General features: G+C 39.4%; 1 protein-coding gene across 1 annotated transcript in view; it reads right to left on the reverse strand.

Annotated features, from left to right (window-relative positions):
- Positions 1-3,199: 3,199 nt before the first annotated feature.
- LOC309395426 (follistatin-related protein 5) overlaps positions 3,200-25,015 on the reverse strand; it is a 156,854-nt gene continuing 135,038 nt past the window's right edge. The window contains exon 12 of the mRNA XM_081959667.1: positions 3,200-5,714. Coding sequence (XP_081815793.1) covers positions 5,012-5,714 — 703 coding nt within the window. The 3' untranslated portion in view covers positions 3,200-5,011. The remainder of the gene's footprint in view (positions 5,715-25,015) is intronic.

Genomic DNA, 25,015 nt, shown 5'->3' on the forward strand with positions numbered 1-25,015 from the left:
AACAGGCCCTCCTCCTCTGACAGGTGGGCATTCTTGATCTCCCTCTTTTCTGAGGCGGGGGATGAGCAGTGGTCAGGTTTGGATGGTGGATGTTGTGTAGCAGTTACAGGACCGCCCCCTATGTGTTGCTTGAGGGGCACTCATCCGTGGGCCTGAAGCTTTTTCCTTCAAGCCAGCAGCAATGCCCTGCTTTATAGCCTCAGCATAAAGTCCTGAAATCTGCCCAAAATAGCTGGCATAGTAGATGGGGTGTATACGGGCATGAAAGGGGTTACCATCTCTTCCGGGCATAAACCAGCCATGGTAGGTGTGAAGGTGGCTTCAACACTCCTACCCTGCCCACGATTGTCGGAGCTGCCCCAAATACACGACATGTAGAGGGGCAGCATGGGGCTGAAAGGACCCTGGCACACCTCCAGCTGTAGTGGTATGGAGGCCGGTTGTCTAGGTGCCCTTGCCACCATTTTAGGGTGGCTGTGAAGTCACTGGGATCTCAGAATGCTTGGCTTTGGAGGAGGCCTTATGGGATTTTTTGGCCTTCGACCCCTTGCTGCCTGAAGAAAGTTCCTACTGGTTCCTGCAGTCTCCTGAGAGGTACCAGCCTTGTGGGGGGAATGGAGCTCTAGGCCACAGCAAGAAGGCCCTGGTCTGGCTCAATTGCGTTCCTACCAGCCTCTGGGCTTCCCAGCTCAACAACCAAGTTGGGGTCAGCCATGTTACCACCGAATGACAGGACAAAATGGCCACCATGGCATGGCTCCGCCCCCTTTTCAAAATGGCATTCACGCCCTTTTTTGGACTCCCACCTGGCCTGTTAATGGCTCGCTGGCTGTGCTGCCACTCTTAATGCTTTAGTGCCTGGCCTGCCTGCCTCAGGAGCCTCCTTGTGGCTTTGCATCCTCCCGACGTGTTCCGTGTCTTCACACTACCCTCCTAAGGCTCCCTGCTGGGCTGTCAGTTCAGACATGAGTCTCCCTTGCCGCCCAGCTGCAGTGCGGCAAAAGGGCTTCTCTCTAATTCCGGAAGCTGTCAAAACGCCTTGGAGCTTAGCCTCAATTTACAGTCACTTGTCAATTTTTTCTGAGGCGAAGTAGCAAGAGAGAGAAGAATTCTCTGCCCAAGCCAAGGAGAGCAGGATTGAAGGCAGCAGCCCTGCCGGTAGTCGGGTGCTAGAAGCCCTAATTCTGACAGTACTCACAGGCAGTTAGAACAGGACTTCCAGAAATATTTGAAATTGATCTTTAAGACGAAAGGATAACACGACTGTCCCCGAGTGGGCTGAGTCGGAAACTGGGTGGTACCACTCCTGGAGGCAGGTTATATAGGGATTAATTAATTAATAATTAATTAATCAATCCAATCAGTCCAATCAGAATATGGACAGTGTCAACCCATGCATGGATACTATCTCCACCCTTATTGAGAACCCACCATTTCTCTGGAAAATTGGCTCCATTTCAAAGTTTTGTTATTGTTAGGAAGCCTTCTTTGAAGCATTCAGTTCATATTCATCTTCCTGTACTGAAAATCAAGCATTCCGTTTCAATTATTTGTAATGATGGAACTTGAACTTCTTGAACTTCTGGGTGATATCCTAACAAATATCTCAGAATGTAATTATAATTTATCTTCATTCCTCTCTAAACATTTCTAATACCTTTCATCTCTCCTCGTAGGATATAATTTATAGTCCTCTGATTTTCATCAGTGACTCTCTGTGAATTTGTTCCAATTTTTAAGTACACTTTTTAAACTCCAGGAACTAGACAACACACTTCTGGGATTTTGACCAACACAAAATAGAAGACTTCTTATGATTTTAAAACTATATTTCTGTTCATATAACCTAAAAATCATTTTTCCATTTTTGAAATTATTTTGCACAGTTAACTTATGTTTTCAATCAAAAATTTCTTCATAAATATTATTACTAATTGGTAGAATTATGGAATTGAATATGTAAAGCCAAATACTTGCTCCTTGAAAAAACACAGGGCAAAGCATTAACTGTCAACAAACAGCTTTTTCAAGTTTTATTTATCTGATTTTTTTCTTCTGAATTTTTAGTTAAATGTAAATGTGCACTTTGAAACAGTAGTGAAAAAGAGGGGTCCTTGGTGCTCTCTAAGTTTGCTTGCTTTTTTGCAGACGTATCGTTATCCTAACTCTCCTAACATTATCCTAATATCATCAGTGCTAGTAAGAATTCCTAACTCCTTATTAACACTGATGATGTTACCTAGTTAGCGTAACATCTGCAAGAAAACAAACAATCTCAGAGAGCACCAAGGACCCCTCATTTCAAACCTGAGCTACAAATATTCTTTTATTAATAGCAACAGCACTTACACTTATATACCGCTTCGCAGTGCCTTACAGCCCTCTCTAAGCGGTTTACAGATTCAGCATATTTCCCCCAACAATCTGGGTCCTCATTTTACCGACCTTGGAAGGATGGAAGGCTGAGTCAACCTTGAGCCTGGTGAGATTTAAACTGCCAAATTGCAGGCAGCCAGCACTACTGTACTTAGCAGAAGTAGCTTGCAGTACTGCATTCTAACCACTGCACCGGTGTGGTTCATAGTGAAAAGGTTGTTTTTCATACAACAAAGTATTTATTACTTTATGGAAATTATTTGCTACCCATCTCCCTTTCCAAAACAACTCTGTAAAAAAATAGTGTTACTTCTTTATAATTAGAGCAACTCTGACACATAGCAGTGCAAAAGAATTTCAATAATGCTACTTCTAGGACTGTATTAGAGTTTTGCTTTAATTCATTGTGAGATAATAAATAGTGTTCACTTAGAAGGATGTTTCCCATTTTTTTCATCTCATTTTTGTCTGGATAAGTAAGTACGCTAAATACTATTTTTCAACTAGCAGTCAATTTATATACTAATACTTAATAGTACATACGTGAGCCATTTACCCTTCAAAATATCATTGACATTTTTGTTTAGCTTTTGCTAGAGTTAATAATTCAGTATGCAACCTGAAATAATTCCTAATCCAATATAGAGGTGTTTGCTTCATTATTTTTGCTACATAGATGTCATTGGTGGGGAAAGGGTAACATTCTTGACTGCTTTTCTATCTTTCTCCTCCATATAAGGAGTTTTTATTAAAAACCTATTTTGGGAACATTCTCCTTGTTGATATATCAACTGAAACAACAAGTTTTAAAATGTAAGAGGTTTATTTTCCTTTCATCAAGCATTTTCTACATACAGAACTCACATATGTAGGATAGATCAGAAAAATGTAGAAGAAATGAACTACTGTAAATCATAGAGTAACAGGCAGTTCACAGTCTTTTATTTTGTAGTAATTACTGTTATTATCACAATGGGGAAAATTGCTAAAAAGATTCAGAAGTCAGAAATTTAAAGTTATTTTTGTTGTTCAGTTAAGTCTATCTGCCAGTTTTCTTAATCTAAAGAGAAGTCTACTGTTTCATAGCCCAGGATATTAATGACATACAAGAAAATAGAAATGTCTAATTTCTAATTAGCTTTACCTATTAGAGTAAAATATTTGATTGCATTCAATAAAGTATCAGTTTAATCTTTTCAGGTAAAGAAACCCAGTTTTTAAAATGATAACAATAGTAAATTCCATCTATGTATTTCTTGAAAATCTGAAGAAAAAAAATACTAATGAGCAAGATTATTTTCTCCTTTTGTAGTGGTTACAATAATTCTAAATTTTAGAATCTGAATTGTTTCTATGTAGACATGTAAACAACATCCCTAACTAAGTGGCAGTTTATAAACTAAGATAACCCAAATACCTTGAAATAGAAAGCTAATGGCAGGAATAAGTTAAAACATTACTTTTATCAACAGTATTGACAAAAGGCATATATGATAGACATTGTACATATAACAGTGATATTATCTAGCAAGATGATACAAATCATTTTTTAATTGTGAATTTTATTCATTTCAGTGTACTGTACTTTCAGAAAGTAACTTGAAACATATAATCTTGTACACAACTAGGAGTAAGAAAAATTGAACTGAATGTGATTTACTTTTCAGTAGACATAGTACCATTATTCTCCATTTTTAAAGACTTGGGTTCTTTTCTTATTTAGGAATTAATTATCCTGAATTCAGTGAAACTTACTTCTAAATAGACATATCTAGGATTACTGTGTAAAGGATATTATTAAGCAGATTGTTTTAAAATTAAAACATTATTTTTTTTTGCCAATTTAAATAACTCTCAGTATTGATTTCAAAATAAACATTTCTCCTTAGCAGCTAGATATTATATTTCTGTTCAATAAAACTAAACTATACCAAGTTGATGTAACTGTTTTGTAGGTGGAAAAGTAAGAATTATAATATGAAATTAACAAAACTTTAACCTTAAATTGTAATAAAAATAACCATATCTTCAAGCTGTAGTAATAAAAATGATAGCACAAAATGTTGAAAATATACTTTTTCCTTTGAGTTAAAAGCATGCCTTAAAATATGTGGAGATGAAAAATTTTGAGATATTAAAAACTTTTCACAAGATAAAGAGAACTTATAACCACAAGAATACAATTACATGTTTTGTAGGCTTCACTTTCCTTATGAGACATTTCTGTTCAAGGCACAAAAATATCAAATAGTGGTCGGGACAGGGCATAGTGTTTTAATGCAAAAACCTAACTATGCACATCATGTGTAATATTATAAATTCAATGAATCTGATTAAGTATTGTTATTGTTGCTGCTGCTGTTATAACATGGTATCATTTTTTCATGTACCCTATGTATTTATCATAATATAATATTGTCACAAATTGGCCACTTTTCTTTATGGAGATTACCAACAGTACATATTTGTCAGTTTCAGCATCGTTTATTTCACCAAAATTCCATTTTAGTCAACCACACAACATGTACAGAAGGGTCTAACATTTTAAATATAAAATAATGACAATTTGGAGAATGAAGATAAGTGCAATGTACTGTAAAACTATATCCACTTGGGTGTTATCTAATATGGTTCTTTATGCATCTCCAACCCAAATTACTGTGTTTCCTTTCTCAACTTCAGTGATTTCACAATTAAGCTTATTTAATCGTCCATCTAGAATAAACAAGGATTCCTTGGAAGGTGTCATCAGGTATTGACCAAAGAGACCACTGCCCTCAATTAATCGGTTCTTATTGTTCCAAGACCATTCATCTGGTTTAAGAGGTTCCTTAAGATTCTTCACCATCTTCACCTTCCCAGAAGACAGTTCTACAAAAAGAACATCAGTCTGTGTACTAGAGCTACCAAAGACATTATATTCATGGGCTTCAGTAAATGATGGTTGGAAAGCCACATCAGATATGTGCAAGTTTGTGTGAATGTCAAAGGCCTCTTGTATTTCTCCTCTTAGTGTAATTGTCTGGACCCTCATGAGACCTTTCACATCATCAATGCTGACTACGTAGTGACCATCTGGTGAAATGTATGGAGATCCTGTTACATCACCATTATATCCAATAACTGAGTCAGTAACACTATCTACTATTATTTGTGGTAGAATAGCTCCTGTAGTGTCAGGTTTACAGTTGACAAAATAATATCCTCCAAGATGTGTATATGCCAGAGTCTTTGGAACACAGTTGTAATCTTTTAAACTAATGGTCTTGATGTATGACATGGTTTCAAGATCAATTTTCTGGAGTACAGGCTCATCCTTGTGGAGAATGAATCCAAATCTAGATGAAACAAAAAACATGTTTTTTAAAAAAGTTATATCCTATAGCAAATTAAAGATTTGTACAGGAAGCATGCATTCTTATGGGTGTATACATAATCTTATGTGCCATCTTATGTGCCATTTGTCTGAAATGGTATAGGGTTTCCTGCCTAGGCAGGGGGTTGACCTCCAAGGTCCCTTCCAACTCTGTTATTGTATTGTATTACACATGATTTAAAGATACATGATTTTTTTTTGTTCAGACCATATAGCAGATGAATGGTATTTGGATATATGAAATGAAAATGTTTAGAAAAAAAAATCTGCCTATTTTATACCTGTATTGATAAAATTACACAAGCAAGTTATACTTCAGGATTGTAGACTTTAAGAAATACAGTGACCGTTTGGGTGTAGTGGTTAAGGTTCTTGCTTAAAACCATTCTATGCCTCCTTTAAACATGAATGCCAGTTGGGTGACTTTGGACCACTAACTTTCTCTTACTCCACCCCACCTTACACCGTTGTTGTGATGGTGAAAAAGATAGGAGTAGTAGTTTGTCCATGCACTAAGAGGAATGGGTGGGTGGATGATAGACAGACAGATAATAGATAAAAAGTAGTGCCACCTAAATATTACTAATTAATAAAACAAATTATAGCTTTTCTGCAATTAAAGTTTAATTCAAGGAGAATAAAATATATTTTTGAAAGTGTACTTTCAATGTTAATTCAGGAATATGTTTACCATATAAATAGAGTGAAATGGTACAGTGTTTTTAAGACATATATTTCCAATGAGATTCTGTTTATTTTAAACAAAACAACTTGCATACGTTAGGAGAAATAAACAGTCACAATGACTAATTTCCCACTTTTCTCATAACCAGGAAATGATAGTAATTATTTATTATTTAAATATTTATTCAATCCTCATTTAAATTCAGAGAAGTTAAATTCCATAAATATTTCGGATTATGTTTTCAACTGTTAATGCATCATGCTTTATGCTCCAAAAGTATTTTTATACTTAAAAACTATTGATCCTGGAAATGAGATAAATGGTTGTAAAGCATAGTGTAATATAGCACAGTATACCAAGCCAGCTGTTAGAAAGAGAATCCTACTCTCCACAGTATAATATAATATATATTGACAGTTAATTGGGCATAAAGCATTATAAGCATCCATGTAAGACTTATAAAAAATGTCAACCGACAATTTTATTGATGTAGCTGAAATAATCAAACAATCAAAGTGACAAAATTAGAAAATCATACTTGTACGTCTCTAATAGAGAGAAGATAAACTGGACATCAAAGAGCATTCAGAACACTGTTTCAAAAAATAGTTGATAATCATATCTCCAATGAAAATTAAGCTGAATTGGAAAAGAAGCCAGGGCAGGTTTAAGAACATCTGAGAAATCTACTTATAATCACCTTATGAACCAGAACATTCTGGAATGGCTCTAAGTAAAGCACAGATTTTTGTGCATTTGTAGCCAGAGATGAAATCTGAAAATTCCTCTTAGAGATAAGAAAGGAAGGTCAGATTTCCTAAAATTGATCATAACTAAGTGAATTGGAATGAAACGGGAACAAGTTATAAATACATTTTAAAATTTGATTGGGTAGCTTTTGCTCTAAGAGTCAACTGACATTTAAGGTTTCGATTTATGTCTTAGTCCTTTTATCTTTTTCCTGTTTTTCTTTGTGTTTGAGAGATCTCAATACAAGTAATATAACAACTAATAATTATTTAAAACAAATTATTATATAATGCAATTTTATTTTCATTGCCTTTTTTTAAAAAAAACTGTACACATTTTTAATCCTAGCCCTTTGATCCTCCAGACTGCATTTCTTTCTATTCGTTCCTTGTACATTTAGTAAATCCGATGAATAGTGTCAACATGTTATAACACAAAATAAAGACATGATGAAACTTGGATGTTACGCTAGAAAAGACTGTAAGCCCACATAGGGCTAGATATATTTTGAACGCTTGATTTTTATGTCATTTATTTGTATATTTGCTTTATGGAATTCTGATAATGGAAATGTACAGATTTATTTATTTATCATATGGCAAATACATGGACTCACAGTAGTTCAAATGTCAATGTCCAGTCCACTCAGCGATTCAAGGACAGGGTGGTCTATGGGGTGGGAGGCTAGTTTGTCTCCTTGTGGCGCACCCTGGATAGCACGGAAGTGTGAACCAAACGACTAGCAACAATGGGCAGCCAGACTTCATTGAAAAATGGTCAGTTAACGACATTTGGCAGTCAGACATCTTTGTCAAACTCTTGGTCTCTTGGTACATGGCAATGGATAAACAACATCAAGAGCTTACATTGACCCAATGTTTGGTTTTCTCAACATGTACAGGGAATTATTGAAGGTTGGAAGAGAAAGAGAATAAAGATCAGCTTTTGTAAACTGATGTTTCCAATTACACATGATTACAGGTTCATCATGTTTAATTACAATTTACTATGGTAACTGATCATGATGCATGTCTAAATGATTAGACAAACTGGAATTATATAATTAAATCCTATGGTAATTGAACAGCAATATTTTTTGAATTTTTCTGTTCCACCATGGATCGCATGTGATTAATACCCATTTATTGCATTATTCAAGAGGTTTTGAGAATGTTAACACCAAGCAATCTCTTCTTCACATCTGACACATTTCCAAGCAATGTAACCCATTAAACACAAATGAACACAGTTAATTACAGTGATGTGCGGTGATGTTTATGGCTGGTGAGGCTGGTGACGTCATCAGGAAGGCGGGGAATGGGACCACGTGTGCTGGAGGCTCAGGCTGCCTCAGCCTCCAGCACACGTGATCCCATTCCCTGCCTTCCTGAGCGTGCTCCGCCGGCTCGCGCTCCGCAGTCCTCGAAAGTGACTGGGGAACGACGAGAACCTTCCTGCCTCTATTGGACTTTGCGCGCTCCTCGCGACTGCATATTGCAGTTGCGAGAAGCGCGCGAAATCCAGCAGAGGCAGGAAGGTTCTCGTCGTTCTCCAGTCACTTTCATGCCTTCGTCATACGGCAGCGCCGACAACATTTCTGCCTCCGCCCTCCGCAGCTTCCGGACGCGGCCGGACGGATGTAGCCACAGCGACGCCGAGGCGGTCCGAGTGGACGAAAGAGCAAGCGAGGCAGCCTGATCCTCGGTCGCTCACCTGCTGGACTGCCTCGGCGCCATTCTGGCTACCTCCGTCCGGGCGTGCCCGGGAGCTGCGGAGGGCGTAGGCAGAAATGTTGTCGCCGCTGCCGGATGACGAAGGCACGAAAGCGACTGGAGAACCCAGTCGCTTTTGTGCCTTCGTCATCCGGGAGCGCAGACAACATTTCTGCCTCCGCAGCTCCCGGGCGCGGCCAGACGGATGTGTGTGTGTGTGTGTGTGTGTGTGTGTGTGTATGTATGTGTGTGTATATATATATATATATATATATATATATATATATATATATATATATATATATATATATATATATATATATATATATATATATATATATATATATATATATATATAATATTATATTATATTATATTATATACTATTATTTCATGAAGAGAGGTGAGGCTCTGCCTCCCCTGCCTCCCCTGACCGCACGTCCCTGGTTAATTATATATTTTGTGTCTTGTTATTTCCTTAGTAAAATATGCTTTAAAATGTGCTGATGTATATATAATGATATTTGAATGACTACTGGAAGAATTTTATTATTAAGGATAAAATTGCAAGATTATTTCGTCTTTTCTTTCAATTTTAAGGCTTTCATGTGGTACTTTTTCTTCTTTCATAGAAAATTGCTGAGAGTTAATGCATTATTAAAAACGTTTTGAAATGGATAATTTTCTCAAAAAAAGAATTCTAAGAATTAATAAATAAATAAGACAATAAAGATTTTTGGAACGCTGTATACTTTCTAACCCAGTAATGTTTAAAGTGATGATGTACTATATTGGAAACCAGCAAAACGTAACAGTAGTTTAACTTTTTCAGAAAATGGCTTTTTAATATTTGAGGAAGGACATTTATGAGCCAATGTTTTTATTGCTGTCTGGCATTTGAGAACCTTGTAAAATGCTATTGATTTGTACTGCTTCTTAGAAACGTATAGGTGAACATAACTTGAACTCTTCATGGATCATTTTAAACATTTTAGTCTATGATTGAATTGGCAAATATTTCACTGTTCACCATGGTTAACAGTCTTCTATTGCAGCAAGTGTTACTTAAATGATTATTTTTAAGAAGTCTGTTTATAAGTGTTCATACTTTGGTTGGAATTGTAATTGAAGGCTTTGCATTTTCAGAATCATTAATCTGGTACTTTTCATAGAAATTTAATTTTTAAAGATTGCACAAATGTTTTTAATATTTATAATTATCTGTGATGCCTAATTCTGATTGATAATTCAGTCTCTAGTAAAAGAACAAGTGATATAACAGAATGTTTATACTTTTTGCTGGTGATTTGTATATATTAATGGCATATTTATTACAAAACTCTATTTCATGAAACTGTTTATCAGTGGCCATCTAAATTTATTAATCCATGATTAAAATTAGGAGACTTCTAATTCTCATGTCTTTTCCATACAATCATGCCATTCACAAAGCTTTTCATGGAATCACAAAAATATTTTTGATCATATTTTTTCATGATACAATAGTGAAATAAATATGTGGGTTCAACTCAAATTATATTGTACTAAGGTAAAACAGGTGAAAATGGTATAGGCAATTAAATACATCAAAATATACCAAAAAGGCAAATGGCATTGTTTTGGTTCACTATTGTGCTTGTTGAACTGTAAAAGTAACACTATTTTTAAGAATAATCTACCATAAGTATACAGTGTTTGTCTAGAAGATAGATTACGAACATGCACTCAACAGCATTCAATTTTCATGTAATACTTGACCACCCTTATGCTGTAATCCTCATCCTTAGAAACAAAGTTAAACAAAATATTGAATTAACCTATTTCAGCTGGAAGTTTTCTTAGCAGAAACTAAAAATGAAGTCTAGGCTTGATTCTAAGAAACAAACTGGATGTCAACGCCTAAGGCATTTCCATGACTACTATCACCTTGAGAAGGGGAGGGAAATTCCATGCATAGTTTTGGCCAGAGTAAAAGTCTCATATTTCTGTACTGGGATGTGAATGCGCATGTCTAGAACCCTGCTTTAACGCCCCGTTGGAGAATGCGATTGATGACCTCAGCCAGAGGGGAGGGGGCACAGGGGTAAAGGTCAGATGCCATTAAATGTGATTTAGTTTCAGCTACACAGAAGTCCGTGCTAAAATGTTAGTCCTAATAAACGAACGGTTTTACTTTGAATTTCGTCCCTGGGCTCATAAATTAATTAGGGCAATTCTTCAAACCTTCACAGATAGCTGAAACTCACTTTTAAAATATTTTCCCCACCCTGGGATTTCTGAAGCCCGGCCTCTCCGGGTACTCCCTCCCAATGTTTGGGTTGCTTGGAGGGAAAATCAGGAAGACAGGCGATTGATTGCAGCTGGAGGTATGCGGCAAAGCAAAACAGGGATGCCTTTCTCAGAAGCAGAAGCAAGAGAAGATAAGTAAATGTGGAAATTCCCTTGCCCTATTTCACAGATATTACGTAAATTAATTAGGGCAATTCTTGGAACCTTCACACTGAATGGAAAAAAACCCATGATTCATCTGCTTCAATCATGCCATTATCCTTTTGTTTTACTGATGTACACAAAGAGAAGGATCTATCTAAAGAAGAACGTCAGCAAAAGTAATGAGTGGATGTGTAGGAAAATATACTATATAAAGTTCATGATAAAGTAGGAAAGAAAGAAATGGAAAGTAAATTGTTCAATTCTACTGACAAGCTGGATCTGTAAAGCAAGGCTTCACCTGGCAAGGTAGCAGAATTCAGAAAGTGAAGATTCTATGCAGTTCTAGATTATACAACTTCTAGATTGTAACAAAGGATAATACCTCACTCATTCAATTGCATATCTACTATCCAGTCGTTCGCTGTTGAGTTTGACACCCCTGTCTTAACTACACTCAATTTGGGTGGGAGGCTGTCACAGCCGAAAATGGAGTTTGGAAATCCACAGAGCACTTGGGCCACCATAGGCATCCCCAACACGAGTGATATTGAACTGGCCACACCCCCTGGCCCTCCCAAGGTCAAATACAAGCCCTCAATGAAATCAGGTTTGACACCCCTGAACTAAGACATCACACCTTTATCTAGCAGGCTTATCATGGCTGAGGATTCAGACTATGATGAAGTTGTCCAACTAAATTTAAGTGTCAGCCTTAGGAGACATGAACCCAAGAATCATCTGTGGCTAATCAAACATAGGCACAATCTGAACAGCTGTAAAAGTCAGAGGATGATGTAAGGATTCCAAGCCCTAATACTCTGAAAATAAAGCAGAGAGCAGAACAATGACAGTCAGTGTGGTTTTTGCCAAATAGAGGGAGAGGCCTTCATAATTGAAGGCATCTGGTTGCAGGCTGATTAAGAGGCAGTACAGACCAAAGTTCCTTTGATGTAAACATCTGTCAGATCTCTAGCTGTTTTATCATATTTTGTGGATTCTGCTTATGAAACTGACCACTGAATCGGCTGACCAACCTGGCTTGGCTCTTTGAGCTTTGAACTGATTCGGCCTACATAAGCAAACTTTCTTTTCCAGACTGTTTTCATTTACATCCCTTTCCTTATGTGCCATTATCTCTTTAGCCTTTAGTAAACTGCTAATCTCCATAGCAACTGTATTTGAGTATGTAGTTCTCCTGAAACAGGGCAATGCCTACAGGTCTTTTGTCCCACCCATTTTTCCTTAGAGTGCTCTGAGTAACTCTGAGCAGGATTGCTAGATGGAAGTCTGTGAACACAAGAAGCATGAAGCAGAGAATATGTTTAATTATTATCATAAACAATATTATTGCTAATATTGATTATGGTCTAGGCTTTCATAATAGATATCAGTAGAATAGTACTGAGCTTACTGTAGCTGTTATAACAGCGATGGCGAACCTTTTTTGGCTCGCGTGCCATAAGTGGGGGGGAGTGCAGGGGGATCGTGTACGGGCATGCCGTACCCATAATGCAATGAACTACCCCCCCAGTGCGCATGCGCACACTACAGGTGCTCTCCCCCATTTTTACATGCTTTTTTCACCTTCCCCAGGCTCCAGAGGCTTTATAGGAGCCTGGGGAGGACGAAAACAGTCTCCCCCAGGGACCATCCGGAGGCTTCCCTGACGCCTTTGGTGACTTCTGGTTTGCTCGGAGGGTCGTTTTGAGTGCTTCGAAGGCATCAGGGAAGCTCATGAAGCCTCCGGAGGGCCTCTGCGGGGGACGGGGGAGGCTCTTTTCGCCCTCCCCAGGCTCCTATAAAGCCTCTGGAGCCTGGAGAGGGTGACAAATGGCTTCAAAAAAAGGGTGAACTTAGCTGGGCAGCGCGCACATGCGCGTGGGCAGCTGACAGGGCAGCGCCTCGCGTGCCCTGACAAATGGCTCCGCGTGCCACCTGTGGCACCCGTGCCATAGGTTCACCATCACTGTGTTATAATATGGTATCATTTTGTAATCCACCCCATGCATTTATCATAATTTAATATTGTTACAAATTGGCCACTTCATCCTATGCAGATTACCTTATTTCTCACAATTTCAGGATGTTTTATTTAGCCAAAATTCTGATTTAATTATTATGGTGTGGAAGGCAATTTATTGGTTTTCCAGCAACTATGTTTGGCTTCAGTATTCTAAGGACTAGAGAGTTGTACTGTTAATGTCAGATAATACAATTTTATTCCATGGAAAATCATCTCTGCCTATTTGAATTATTATCTGATGTTGCTTTACTTGCATGGCGTTAGATATATTGGTAATCCCTGAGTAACGAGAGTTTCCTTAGCTAATGTTTGAATTTATGTGATAAGCAATTCCTAGAGTTTGTGAACAAGGGCCAACTTCATTCAGTTTGGATGAACCTCATTTATTTTGCTATGAGTTCCTTTTATATGGGGTGTCTCAGGGCCAACATTTTGTCTTTCCATTTTAAATATCTATATAAAGCCACTGTCGAAAGACATCCATAGGTTCATAAAGAACTACCATCAATATCGATACTGGATGATATCCCATCACACATCTTAAAGCTGTAGTAGTTAAGTAGCATCATCCATGTTCTTGCCCAATATCTTAAGGCTATGTGGACATGAGTGGTTATATTCAGGCTCAACAAGCTGCAATGGATGCCAATGGGCTTCCAGGTGTAGCTCAAGGTGCTGACTATGCTATCAGTCATGGCAAAATATGGGTCAGCTTAATTCACCTATCTTATACAGTCATGAACTTTTCTTACTCTTCTGGGGGGAGAGGGGGAGGGAGGGAGGGAGGGAGAGATGTTAAATGGTAATTGCATTGAAGGTTAGAAAAACACTAATATAGGTGACCTCAAATCGGAACTTAGAATGATGAATAAAGTTGACAAGAGATTCAGTTAAGAACCTGATAAAATTTTGCTTTTTGCATAAAAAGAAGATTACAAACTATGTTAATATCTTGTGAAATTGCTGAGGAATCAAGCAAATCAATAGATTGCACTTGTTTTCAGTGCAATTCTGAAATATGGAAGAACTCTACTTGGTCTCAGGATCTGAGAAATCACAATCAGATTTTTTTATCTGGAAAAAAAGCTCATTATTTCTCATTCCTATAGGGAATGTTGTCTCCAGGCATATCTATATAGGTAATTACTGGTCAATGAAATTCTATGCTGTTGCTGTCCTATACTTTACTTATTTTCATTTTTACTTACTTATTTAATAACATTGTTAAAAATAGTAATTTTGACCACAAAAAAACAAGGACTTGATGTTTTAGTTTCTTACTTCATAGGCCTTTTTTTCAGCTGCATTCTCAAAAAAAACTCAAACTGATGACCAATGGAGCAGAATTAACATTTTTAAATATATTTTTAAAACATTTTAAATTATTGGTATTCAGAAATGCAGGCGGCAACCTTGGGAGCTTTAGCTATCTATTCCTGTTTTTTTATACCCATTGAATCTAAACTTCCTTTGGTTCATCTTGGTCAGCTGAGTTACCCCTTCTATGTAATGGCTGATGCTTCAATTACTTTTATATTCCAGGAAAACTAACTTTAACCTATTGTAATTTCATATGGGTCAATTCTTCTTTATCTTTACCCAGATTCTAATTAATAATAATAATAATAATAATAATAATAATAATAATAATAATAATAATAATAATAATAATAATAATAATAATAATAATAATAATTTATTTCTTAGCCGCACCCTCTCTCGAAGGACTCGGGGCGGCGTACAACAAAACATAGGAAATAAATATATCGACATACATATAACAAAACATATACCAAAACATATACAAGACATATACACGACATATACAAGGAGGAGGTGAACTGATAGATAAAAACAAGTAAAAACACAATGTTTAAAACCCTTAAATAAATTGAATGCAATTAAAATACCCCAAATAAAAAACCCGTCAGGAGCGATATAGTTGGATCAAAGTTGAGCCAGGCCAGCAACTTGAAAAAGGTGGGTCTTGAGCTTTACACGAAAGGAGCGGAGGTCAGAGGTATTCCTAATATCCGGAGGGAGGTCATTCCACAGGGCTGGGCCCGCCACAGAGAAGGCTCTACTCCTAGGCGCCGCCCCTCGACACTGTCTGGTGGACGGCACCTGGAGGAGGCCCTCTCTGTGCGAGCGGATTGGTCGCAGGGATGTATGGGGCAGAATACGATCCCGCAAGTAACTAGGTCCTGAGCCATGGAGCGCTTTAAAGATTGTTATCAAAACCTTGAAACGCACCCGATAGACCACAGGAAGCCAGTGCAGCTCACGCAGGAACGGTGTCACATGGGAGTACCTAGTACTCCCCATAATTACCCGCGCGGCTGCGTTCTGGACCAACTGTAGTCTCCGGGTGCATTTCAAGGGAAGCCCCATGTAGAGAGCGTTACAGTAGTCCAAGCGAGACGTCACCAGCGCATGAGTGACTGTGCGTAAGGCGTCCCGGTCCAGTAGGGGGCGCAATTGGCGCACCAGGCGAACCTGGTGGAACGCCCCCCTTGCCACGGCTGTCACATGGTCATCCATGGACAGCCGGGCATCGAGGAGGACGCCCAAATTGCGCGCCCGCTCCACGGGGGCAAGTTGAATGCCCCCGATGGCCAATGATGGAATTAATTGGCTGAACCGGGGAGCCGGTACCCACAGCCACTCCGTCTTGGAGGGGTTGAGTTTGAGTCGGTTGTCATCCATCCAGATCCGTACGGCTTCCACACACCGGGACATCACTTAGATGGCCTCGTTGGGGTGGTTCGGGGTGGAAAAGTACAGCTGAGTATCATCAGCGTACAGATGGTATCCCACCCCGAAACCATGGATGATCTCACCCAGCGGCTTCATATATGTGTTGAACAGGAGTGGCGAGAGGACCGACCCCTGTGGCACCCCACAAGTAAGGGGGCATAGGGTCGACCTCTCCTCCCCTGCCAACACACGCTGCGTCCGGCCAGAAAGGTAGGAGCCGAACCACCGCAAAACGGTGCCCCGGACCCCCAACCCCTCCAGCCGGCGCAGCAGGATACCATGGTCGATGGTATCAAAAGCCGCCGAGAGGTCTAATAGGACCAGGATAGAGGAACAACCTCTATCTCTGGCCCTCCAGAGATCATCCACCAACGCGACCAAGGCCGTCTCCGTGCTGTGACCGGGGCGGAAGCCGGACTGGCGCGGGTCTAGATAATCATTTTCCTCCAGATGCCGTGGAAACTGGTAGGCCACCACACTCTCTGCAACCTTCGCCAAAAAGGGAAGGTTGGAGACAGGACGATAATTGGCCAGCTCCAAGGGATCCAGGGAAGGCTTCTTGAGCAAGGGTCTCACCACTGCCTCTTTCAAGGCGGCCGGGAGAGACCCCTCGCTCAGCGAAGCGTTCACTAGGTCCAGGAGCCAGTCTCGTGTAACCTCCCAGGATGCCAGTACAAGCCAGGAGGGGCACGGGTCCAATAAACATGTGGTGGGTCGCAGTCGTCCACGCATTCTGTCCAAATCCTCGATGGCAACCAAGTCAAACTCCTCCCAGGTCGATTCCTCAAGACTCGCCACGGACGTCTCCATTGGACCACTAACAGGGACCCAATCCTTCCGGATTTGAGCGATTTTATCCTGCAGATATTTCCCAAATTCCTCTGCTCTGCCCTGTAGAGGGGCCTCCCGCGGCCTCTGAAACAAGAGGGAGCGGGACACCCGAAACAGGGCTGCAGGGCGGTTCTCTGCGGATGCAATGAGAGTGGCACAATATTGGCGTTTGGCCACTCTCAATGCCACAAGGTACGTCCTTAAATGGGCTCGTGCCTGTGTTCGATCAAGTTCGAACCGAGAGGATCTCCAACGACTCTCTAATTATCTCAGCACATTATCTTAGCAACTCTTTAAAATGTTCTCAGGGTGATTAAGGTTTTCTTCCAAAAGTATTATAGAAGAGGAATGTTCATGGACATTTGTTGCAATGTACAGCTCTGTACATTACTATTACAGTAGGGTCTTTGGTGAAAATGGAATTTTCCATACTATTACACTTGAGAGGACAATCCACTTCAGCCACAGCCATGCAGTAAATGCAGATTCCAGCAGTCATCACAGTTGAATCAAGAACCAAATTGCTCTTATTCCCCCCCCCCCCCAAAAAAAAAATTCTATAGTAAGAGACACATGTTTTTAAACGAGTAAATTTTTTTAGGTGGTTTGCCACTGTAGGTTTTTAATTAAGAAAACAACTTCCTTATTATACATGATCTTATCATGATGAAATTTCAAATATATTTACATTTTAATATTTTAAATAATTTTGTTTGCAACTCAATAGAAAATTGAGTTGTAAATATTCTAATAACTGTTCTTCAAAGAGTTAGTCCCATGGAAATACAAGGGCCATATACACATACAGGTAAATATGTTGTAAATGAATTCACGTTTATGATGATGCCGAAAGTGGTATTTCCAGAGTTCCAGAAAGTTAAGAATGGAATCTGTCCAAATGTTTTTTCTTCTAAATGAATTAGTAATATGTTTGTTTCTTTGTGGAATCTTCTCCTGGAAATGACTTAGCTGCATTCCTCTTAACATTCCAAAAATGAAAACTTGGCTATATTATCGAGGATGGGGCATGCCAGGAAACTAGGGAAACTTTGCAATGGTTCCCTTACTATGGTTAATGTCACCCTTTTTTATTTTGTGTGCATTTTATAGTTTTTTTAAAAAAAATATGATTTTTTTTTAAAAAAATAATGCAGTATTTTAACTGCCCAGAGTCACTTTCATTTGAGCTGGGCAGCTATACAAATACAACAAATTATAAATAGAAGGAGACTAAAAGTTATTTTTTAAAATTATCCTCTACATCTGAAGTTCTAATGACAATGATAAGGCAAAATTATTAAAACAATTACTTAAACAAACAACACTTGACTTCGAAATATTAAAGGAATTACATTTTTAATTGTCTGTGAATTAATACATCCCCTATGCCCAATAACAGTTTAGGCAAACAAAATAAGCTATTTCACAGAGAGACTAATTAATTCTATTAAAATTCTAGGCTATCATACCAGTAAGATGATTGTTCATTCTTGTACATGTGAAAATAGCTGTGTTATGATGTTCAGAACACCTGCTCTAACTATTACAGGAGCTAAAGATCAGGAATGAATATTTTACAATTACTTAATTTAACACGGCTTTGAAACACTGTATAACATAATTGCAGACTTTAATTTATTCCAATTATCTTACTTAAATTTGTGAACTGTGGTGATGACTTCTAAAATATTTTTGGGGTATTCTTTTGTCTCTTATTCTACACAGAAATGGAAATGTTAAAACACAGGCTCTTTGGGCATAATTGAGGACATCCTGATTTTCACAGATATAGATTTAATTACTTTAATATAATGTTTGCACTAAAGAAGTGCAAAATTAGAGATTATTCAACACAAAGAAAATTCAACAAACTCTATACCTGTCCCCCCCCCCTTTTGGTGGCTTTAAGCTCTTTCATTAATCCATACAGTACAAAATCCCTGTAATGAGTTATATGCCCCCTCCGCAAAGAGAATGAGGGCCAGATGCTTGGTTTGGCAGTAAAGGGGATTTTCTGGATTCCTGGGATACTTTTGCCTGTTTGGGATGAACTCAGGGTGTCTTCTCGTGGACATACCCTGAATGCAAGGACCGTATTGATCTGCCCAGTTGGAGTAAGTTGAAGAGTACTTGCCCCAACTGGTGACTGACATACATAACTGTGATTGATTGCCCTTCTCAGCTATATATGATTTTGTCTATCTGGATAGAAAGCAAGGGTTATTATGGTTTGACAAGCTGTGATAGGAGCTAGGCACCATGCCAAACACAGAAATTTAATGGTTAAAATATTTTAATATTTTGAGCAAAAAAAAGTCCTCTGCTTATTTACCTAAGAAAGCCAAGTCTTTTGCAGTCCTCCTCCTGCAAATTTTCTGATTGAAAGTTTGCAATTTCCTCCTTCTTAGGCTTGGAAGGAATGGCTCAAAATCATTCAGCTGGCTTTCATGATTACGGTGAGATTAGGACTTCTGATTTTTAGCCTGATATTTAACCACTTTACCAAAAATTGGATGTCTTATATAAACACTATTATACCCAATAAAGTAACTCATTTCAAAAACATCTGCCACAATATATTGTAAGAATGTAAGAAAACGAAAGAGCTAACTATCTGAAGTAAGCATTCATGCATGGAATTTAACAATCTCATATCAATATTGTTTTAGAAATAGGAAAAAAAAAACATGTTCCAGAACTTATATTTTCTAGAGTATTTGCTGGAACCTATGCTTTGGAATTGTCCTGCAGCTCACAAGAGACTTAAACTACGTCTTGCACCAATATTGCCTTTTGTGCCCAGCCTCATCATTAGGCCCACTCTTAATTTTCCTTGAGCAGTCTGGGAAAATTTAGCCTTCTCCTGATATTTCTTTTGCCAATATAATCAAAGAAAAATGATGCTTTTTAATCTGCATTATATTTACTCTGTTTTTTTTTTTATGACTCAACAGACATATGTTGAAATGGGCACAATTTTGTTTCTTGTCTTTTTTATATCATGGTGATTGGGAAAGAGTTAGAGAGCCATAGAAAAATACTGGTTTTATGTTTTTATAGATGTGAAGTTAAAATGTTTCTTTATAATGTCTCTGTATATGTCAGAAAAGCTGACTCTTAGACCTGGGGGATGTCCCTCTTGCTTATCATAATGGCAGTTCAGAAGCTGACCTTATAGAAACTAAGGTTACATTTCAAAATGTCAGTAATACATTTAATATTCTTCAAGTATTTCCATGATACTTCCATACTTCCAAAATCTATAATGTATGTGCTATGAAGCATATATATATAGCTTAACATGGATATCTGCATTATAATATCCTGTTTATTCTGGCATTTTAGTCAATGATAGATACTATTTTATAAATTGTCCATGTTTAGATATTTTTATTACCGTTTATTATAATATAAAATACAAATGAAAACAGAGAGCAGAAAAGGGGTGGGATATATGCAAGATAAGAAGAAGAAAAATAAAATAAAAAGTATAAAGTGGTGCCTGCCTTATGGAACATTTGCTCCCATCTCTTAAAGTGAGGACAGCTTCATCCTTCCTTATTTTCTGAAAGTACATCAAGACCTGACTTTATCATGAGATCTTGGAATCATAGGAGATTGGTGAAATATAGACGTTACTCCATTGCAAATAGAACAACTAGATACAAGAACAGTTTTCCCCCAAATGCCATCACTCTGCTAAACAAATAATTCCCTCAACATGTAAAACTCTTTACTATGTCTGCATTACTATTACTATTAATCTTCTCATCGTTCCTATCACCCATCTCCTCCCATATGACTGTAACTTTGTTGCTTGTTTCCTTATGGTTTATATTGATTGTTTCTTAGTATGATTTGATCGCTTATTTGTATCCTATGACTAGGATTAAGTGTTGTACCTTATGATTCGTGACAAATGTATCTTTTCTTTTATGTACACTGAGAGCATATGCACCAAAGACAAATTTTTGTGTGTCCAATCACACTTGGCCAATAAAGAATTCTATTCTATTTTATTCTGCTCTGTTCCATAATATGTTCCATATTTTCTATTCTATTCTATTCTATTCTATTCTATTCTATCCTATCCTATCCCATCCCATCCCATCCCATCCCATCCCATTCCATTCTATTCTATTCTAGACATGTTTATTTTTTATACTTTTTTAATGTGTGCAACCCAGGTCACTTTTTCTGGATAGGACATCCATATTAATATTACACAAATAGTTCATATTTATTTGAAACCATCAATAAAAACTCTTAAGCCAAGTTATAATTTGTGAAACTGGACTTTCCCAATTAATGAATAAATGTAAATTTTAACTGTTTAAAAATACAAGTTCATACTTTAACTATATTTAGTTATGGCCTATAAGCAATTTAATACAATGTTCAAGTATGCTCTGGAGGTTGAGTTATTTTCTGTAAAAATGGAGATCAGAGACAATATACTCCTATTAGAATTAGCTATACTTTTTCATCTGAATTAATTTTAGAAAGATAATTTTTAAAAGTTGGCCTATTCAAAATGATTGCAAAAACAAGGAATATGTTAGAGCTAAATTCTAAAAGGGAAAGCAAAAATGATTAACAGTTTTTTCCATAGTTTGGTAATTGGGGACATATTTATTTAAGTAATAGTATTCTAGGCATAAGAAAATTAATAAAACAACGTTGAAGTATCTATAGGCCTACAAAGGACTGTAAATTCAGAAGATAAAATCTTATTTTAGGTTGTTCCTCTTAATCTTGATCTTAAAAGGAAGGTGATTATTAGATTTTCATGGTACTGTTCCCACGCCTTATATTTTGCAAACAAAACATACTCTGGAATTGATCAAATCATTTAGTCAAGCATTCAAAAATAATCAGACCTTATGTTCTGTCCCTCAAGCCTCCAAATTATACTGAAGTCGGCTTGGCCATCTGCCACGACTAATGAAATAGATAAGCCACCCCTTGGTTAGAGCCCAGAAACTTATCTCTATGAAAAACCAGACTCACGGAATTCACAGATTTCTTTAAACTTAAACTGATGTTTCCTGCAAAATTCCCCTCCTGTCGCTTCACCTATAAGCTCTCTGGGAGGGGCCAATTAGTAGCCACCTGTGTCCTATTTCCTTCTGCGAGCCTGTTTCCACAGCTGCTGCCTTCTCCTATCAGCCCTCCGCATCCTTATGTCAGGGACAACCTCCCCCTGTTCTTCCTCACTGCTCCCTGGCTCAGACGCCATCTGGTAGCCAACAGGACTCTCTAGTCCCTGCTCTGACTCCAAACACCCCCCAGAGTCTTCCTCAGCCTCATGAGCAGTCCCATAATGTTCATCGCTGTCAGATTCCAACAACAGCTCAGCCGGCCGCTGCTGGGCCACAACACTACTCCTCATCACAGGGCCCTTCCCCTGGGTCTGACGCTCAGGGGGTGGCCTAGATGGCAATTGTTCATGGAAGGCCTCTACCAAAGCAGGTGTGTGCACAGAGGTTGCATCCTTCCAAGTAAAATCCTCCAGCCCATGGCCCTTCTATTACACCATCCTTTCAGCCATCGGGAATCCCGGATACTGGCAACTTCGTACTCGGGTGGCTCCTCATCATCACAAGGATCTGGCTGGGGCTGATATGGCTGGACAAGAGAACAAGCTGGCCCTCCAGGAACAAGGAGAGATCAACGAAAGACTGGATGGACTCACATCGAGCGTGGCAATGTCAGGCGATAGGCGACCAGATTGATGACTGCCTCAACAGTTATCGGGCCAAGGTAACGTGGTCTAACTTCTTGACTGGCCAGTTTGATGGAAGGTGTTTAGTGAACAGCCACACTCAATCCCCCACAGTCAACGCTGGTGTCGTGCACCGAAACCTGTCCATGACTTTCTTATAGTCCTCCTTGGCTTTATCCAGATATCGTTGCACCACTTGATGGACTGCCTGTAGTTCCCACAGGAAGTCCTTAGCTGCGGGGACCAGTGAGTCGATGGGTGTGAGGGGAAAGAACCAAGGATAATCCCTACATTGGCCAAGAAGGGCATTGTTTGCATGGATGTGTGCTGTGAGTTATCGAACGCAAACTCCGCCACTGCCAGGTAGTCCTCCCAATCATTTTGCTGCTGGTTCACAAAACAGCGCAGGTACGCTCCAAGATCCTGATCACTTTCTCCATCCCTCCCATCGTTTTGGGATTGTGCGCTGAGGGCAAGCAGATCTTTACATCAAAGACCGTCATCAGCCCTTTCCAAAACTGGGCTGTGAATTGCATTCCTCTGTCTGACACGACCCTGTCAGGTAGGCCATGCAGCCTGAAAACATGTTGGATAAACATGCGGGCTGTGGCACGGGCTGTTGGTAAACTCTGACACGGGATAAAATGTGCCATCTTCATCAGTGTGTCCACCACCACGAACACCGTGGTAAATCCAGAAGATGGAGGCAAGTCCATCAGGAAGTCCATAGAAATCGCCCCCAGGGTCTCTCTGGTGTCAGCAATGGCTGGAGTAGCCATGGAGGGGCTCCCGTTGCTGACTTGGCCTGCTGACACCATACACAAGACGTGAGGTAAGATTGTACATGATGTCAAAATCGGGGCACCAGAATGTATGGGAGACCAGATTCAAGGTCTTGAAGAGGCCAAAGTGCCCCGTTGCAGAATTATCATGGCAATGGGATAGAATAAGTTCCCGAAGGGGCCCTGCTGGCACATAGAGTCTGTCTCTGTACCGCAAGAGTTAAATGTCCATGGGGAGGCAGGTGAATGTTCATGGGGAGGCAGGCCCCACCTCTGCCTTCCGTTGTTCCACCCAATCGTCATGCCGCTGCGCTTCCCATATCTGAGGCCATAAGTCCACAGGCTCATGAATCATGGAGAAGGACTCTATAGGCAAAACTGTCCGGGGTGAAATCGGGTCTTTGGTACACAAATACTTGGGTTTCCTTGATAGGGCATCTGCCCTTTGGTTGTGCGCACTGGGGATGTACGTCACACGGAAATTGAACCATGCAAAGAAAAGGGGCCACCGGATCTGGTGCTGGTTCAATTTCTGCACGGTCTTCAGAAATTCCAAATTCCTATGGTCCGTCCGGACTTCAATTTGATGCCTATCCCCCTCTAAATGATGCCTCCAGGCCTCAAACGCCACCTTAATGGCTAGTAACTCCTTCTCCCAAATGGTATAATTGGCTCGAAAGAATTGAGTTTCTGCGAGTAATAAGCGCAAGGGAAAAGGGTACCGCCGGAGGTGTGAGCCTGAAGTAACACCACACCCAAATGCACCCACCTCCACTACAAATGGATGGTGGGGGTCAGGATGCTTCAAAATGGGTTCTTTCATGAAGGCCTGCTTCAAGGCCTGGAACGCGTGTTGCTCAGCCCCCCCCCAGTGAAACAGAACTTTTTTCTGCAGGAGCCGAGTGAGGGGCGCAGTTAGGAAAGCAAAGCCAGATATAAAGGTCCAATAGTAGTTGGCAAACCTGAGGAGTCGCTGAACATCCTTCACTCGCCGAGGAGGTTGTCAACTATGAAAGACTCCACTTTGCCCGGCTCCATCACAATGCCTCCGGGAGAGATACGATGTCCCAGGAACTCAGCGATGGACTACCAAAACTGGCACTTCTCCAGTTTCGCATACAAGCGTTTCTCACGGAGCCATTGTAAGACCAGGCATAGGTGCTGCCGATGGCTCTCCTGGAAGGATGAGTAAATCAAAATATCATCGAGATAAATGATGACAAACTGATCCAAAAGGTCCTGGAAGATGTCGTTCATAAAATGTTGGAAGATGGCAGGGGCATTGGTCAGCCCTAAAGGCATGACCATATACTCAAAATGCCCGTACATGGTGCCGAATGGTGCCGTCTTCCATTCATCCCCAGGTCAGATCCAGACAAGATTGTAGGCTCCACACAGATCCAATTTGGTGAAAACCATAGCCTCTCTGAGCCACTCCAACAGTTCAGGAATAAGGGGCAGAGGATATCAATTGTGCACCCTGATAGAATTGAGCCTACGGTAGTCACAACAGAGTCTCAAATCTCCAGTCTTCTTTTTGATGAACAAGAGCGGGGCAGACAATG

The sequence above is a fragment of the Natrix helvetica genome, assembly GCF_964273705.1.
Source record: "Natrix helvetica genome assembly, chromosome: 7".
In the NCBI taxonomy this organism is placed as follows: Eukaryota; Metazoa; Chordata; class Lepidosauria; order Squamata; family Natricidae; genus Natrix; species Natrix helvetica.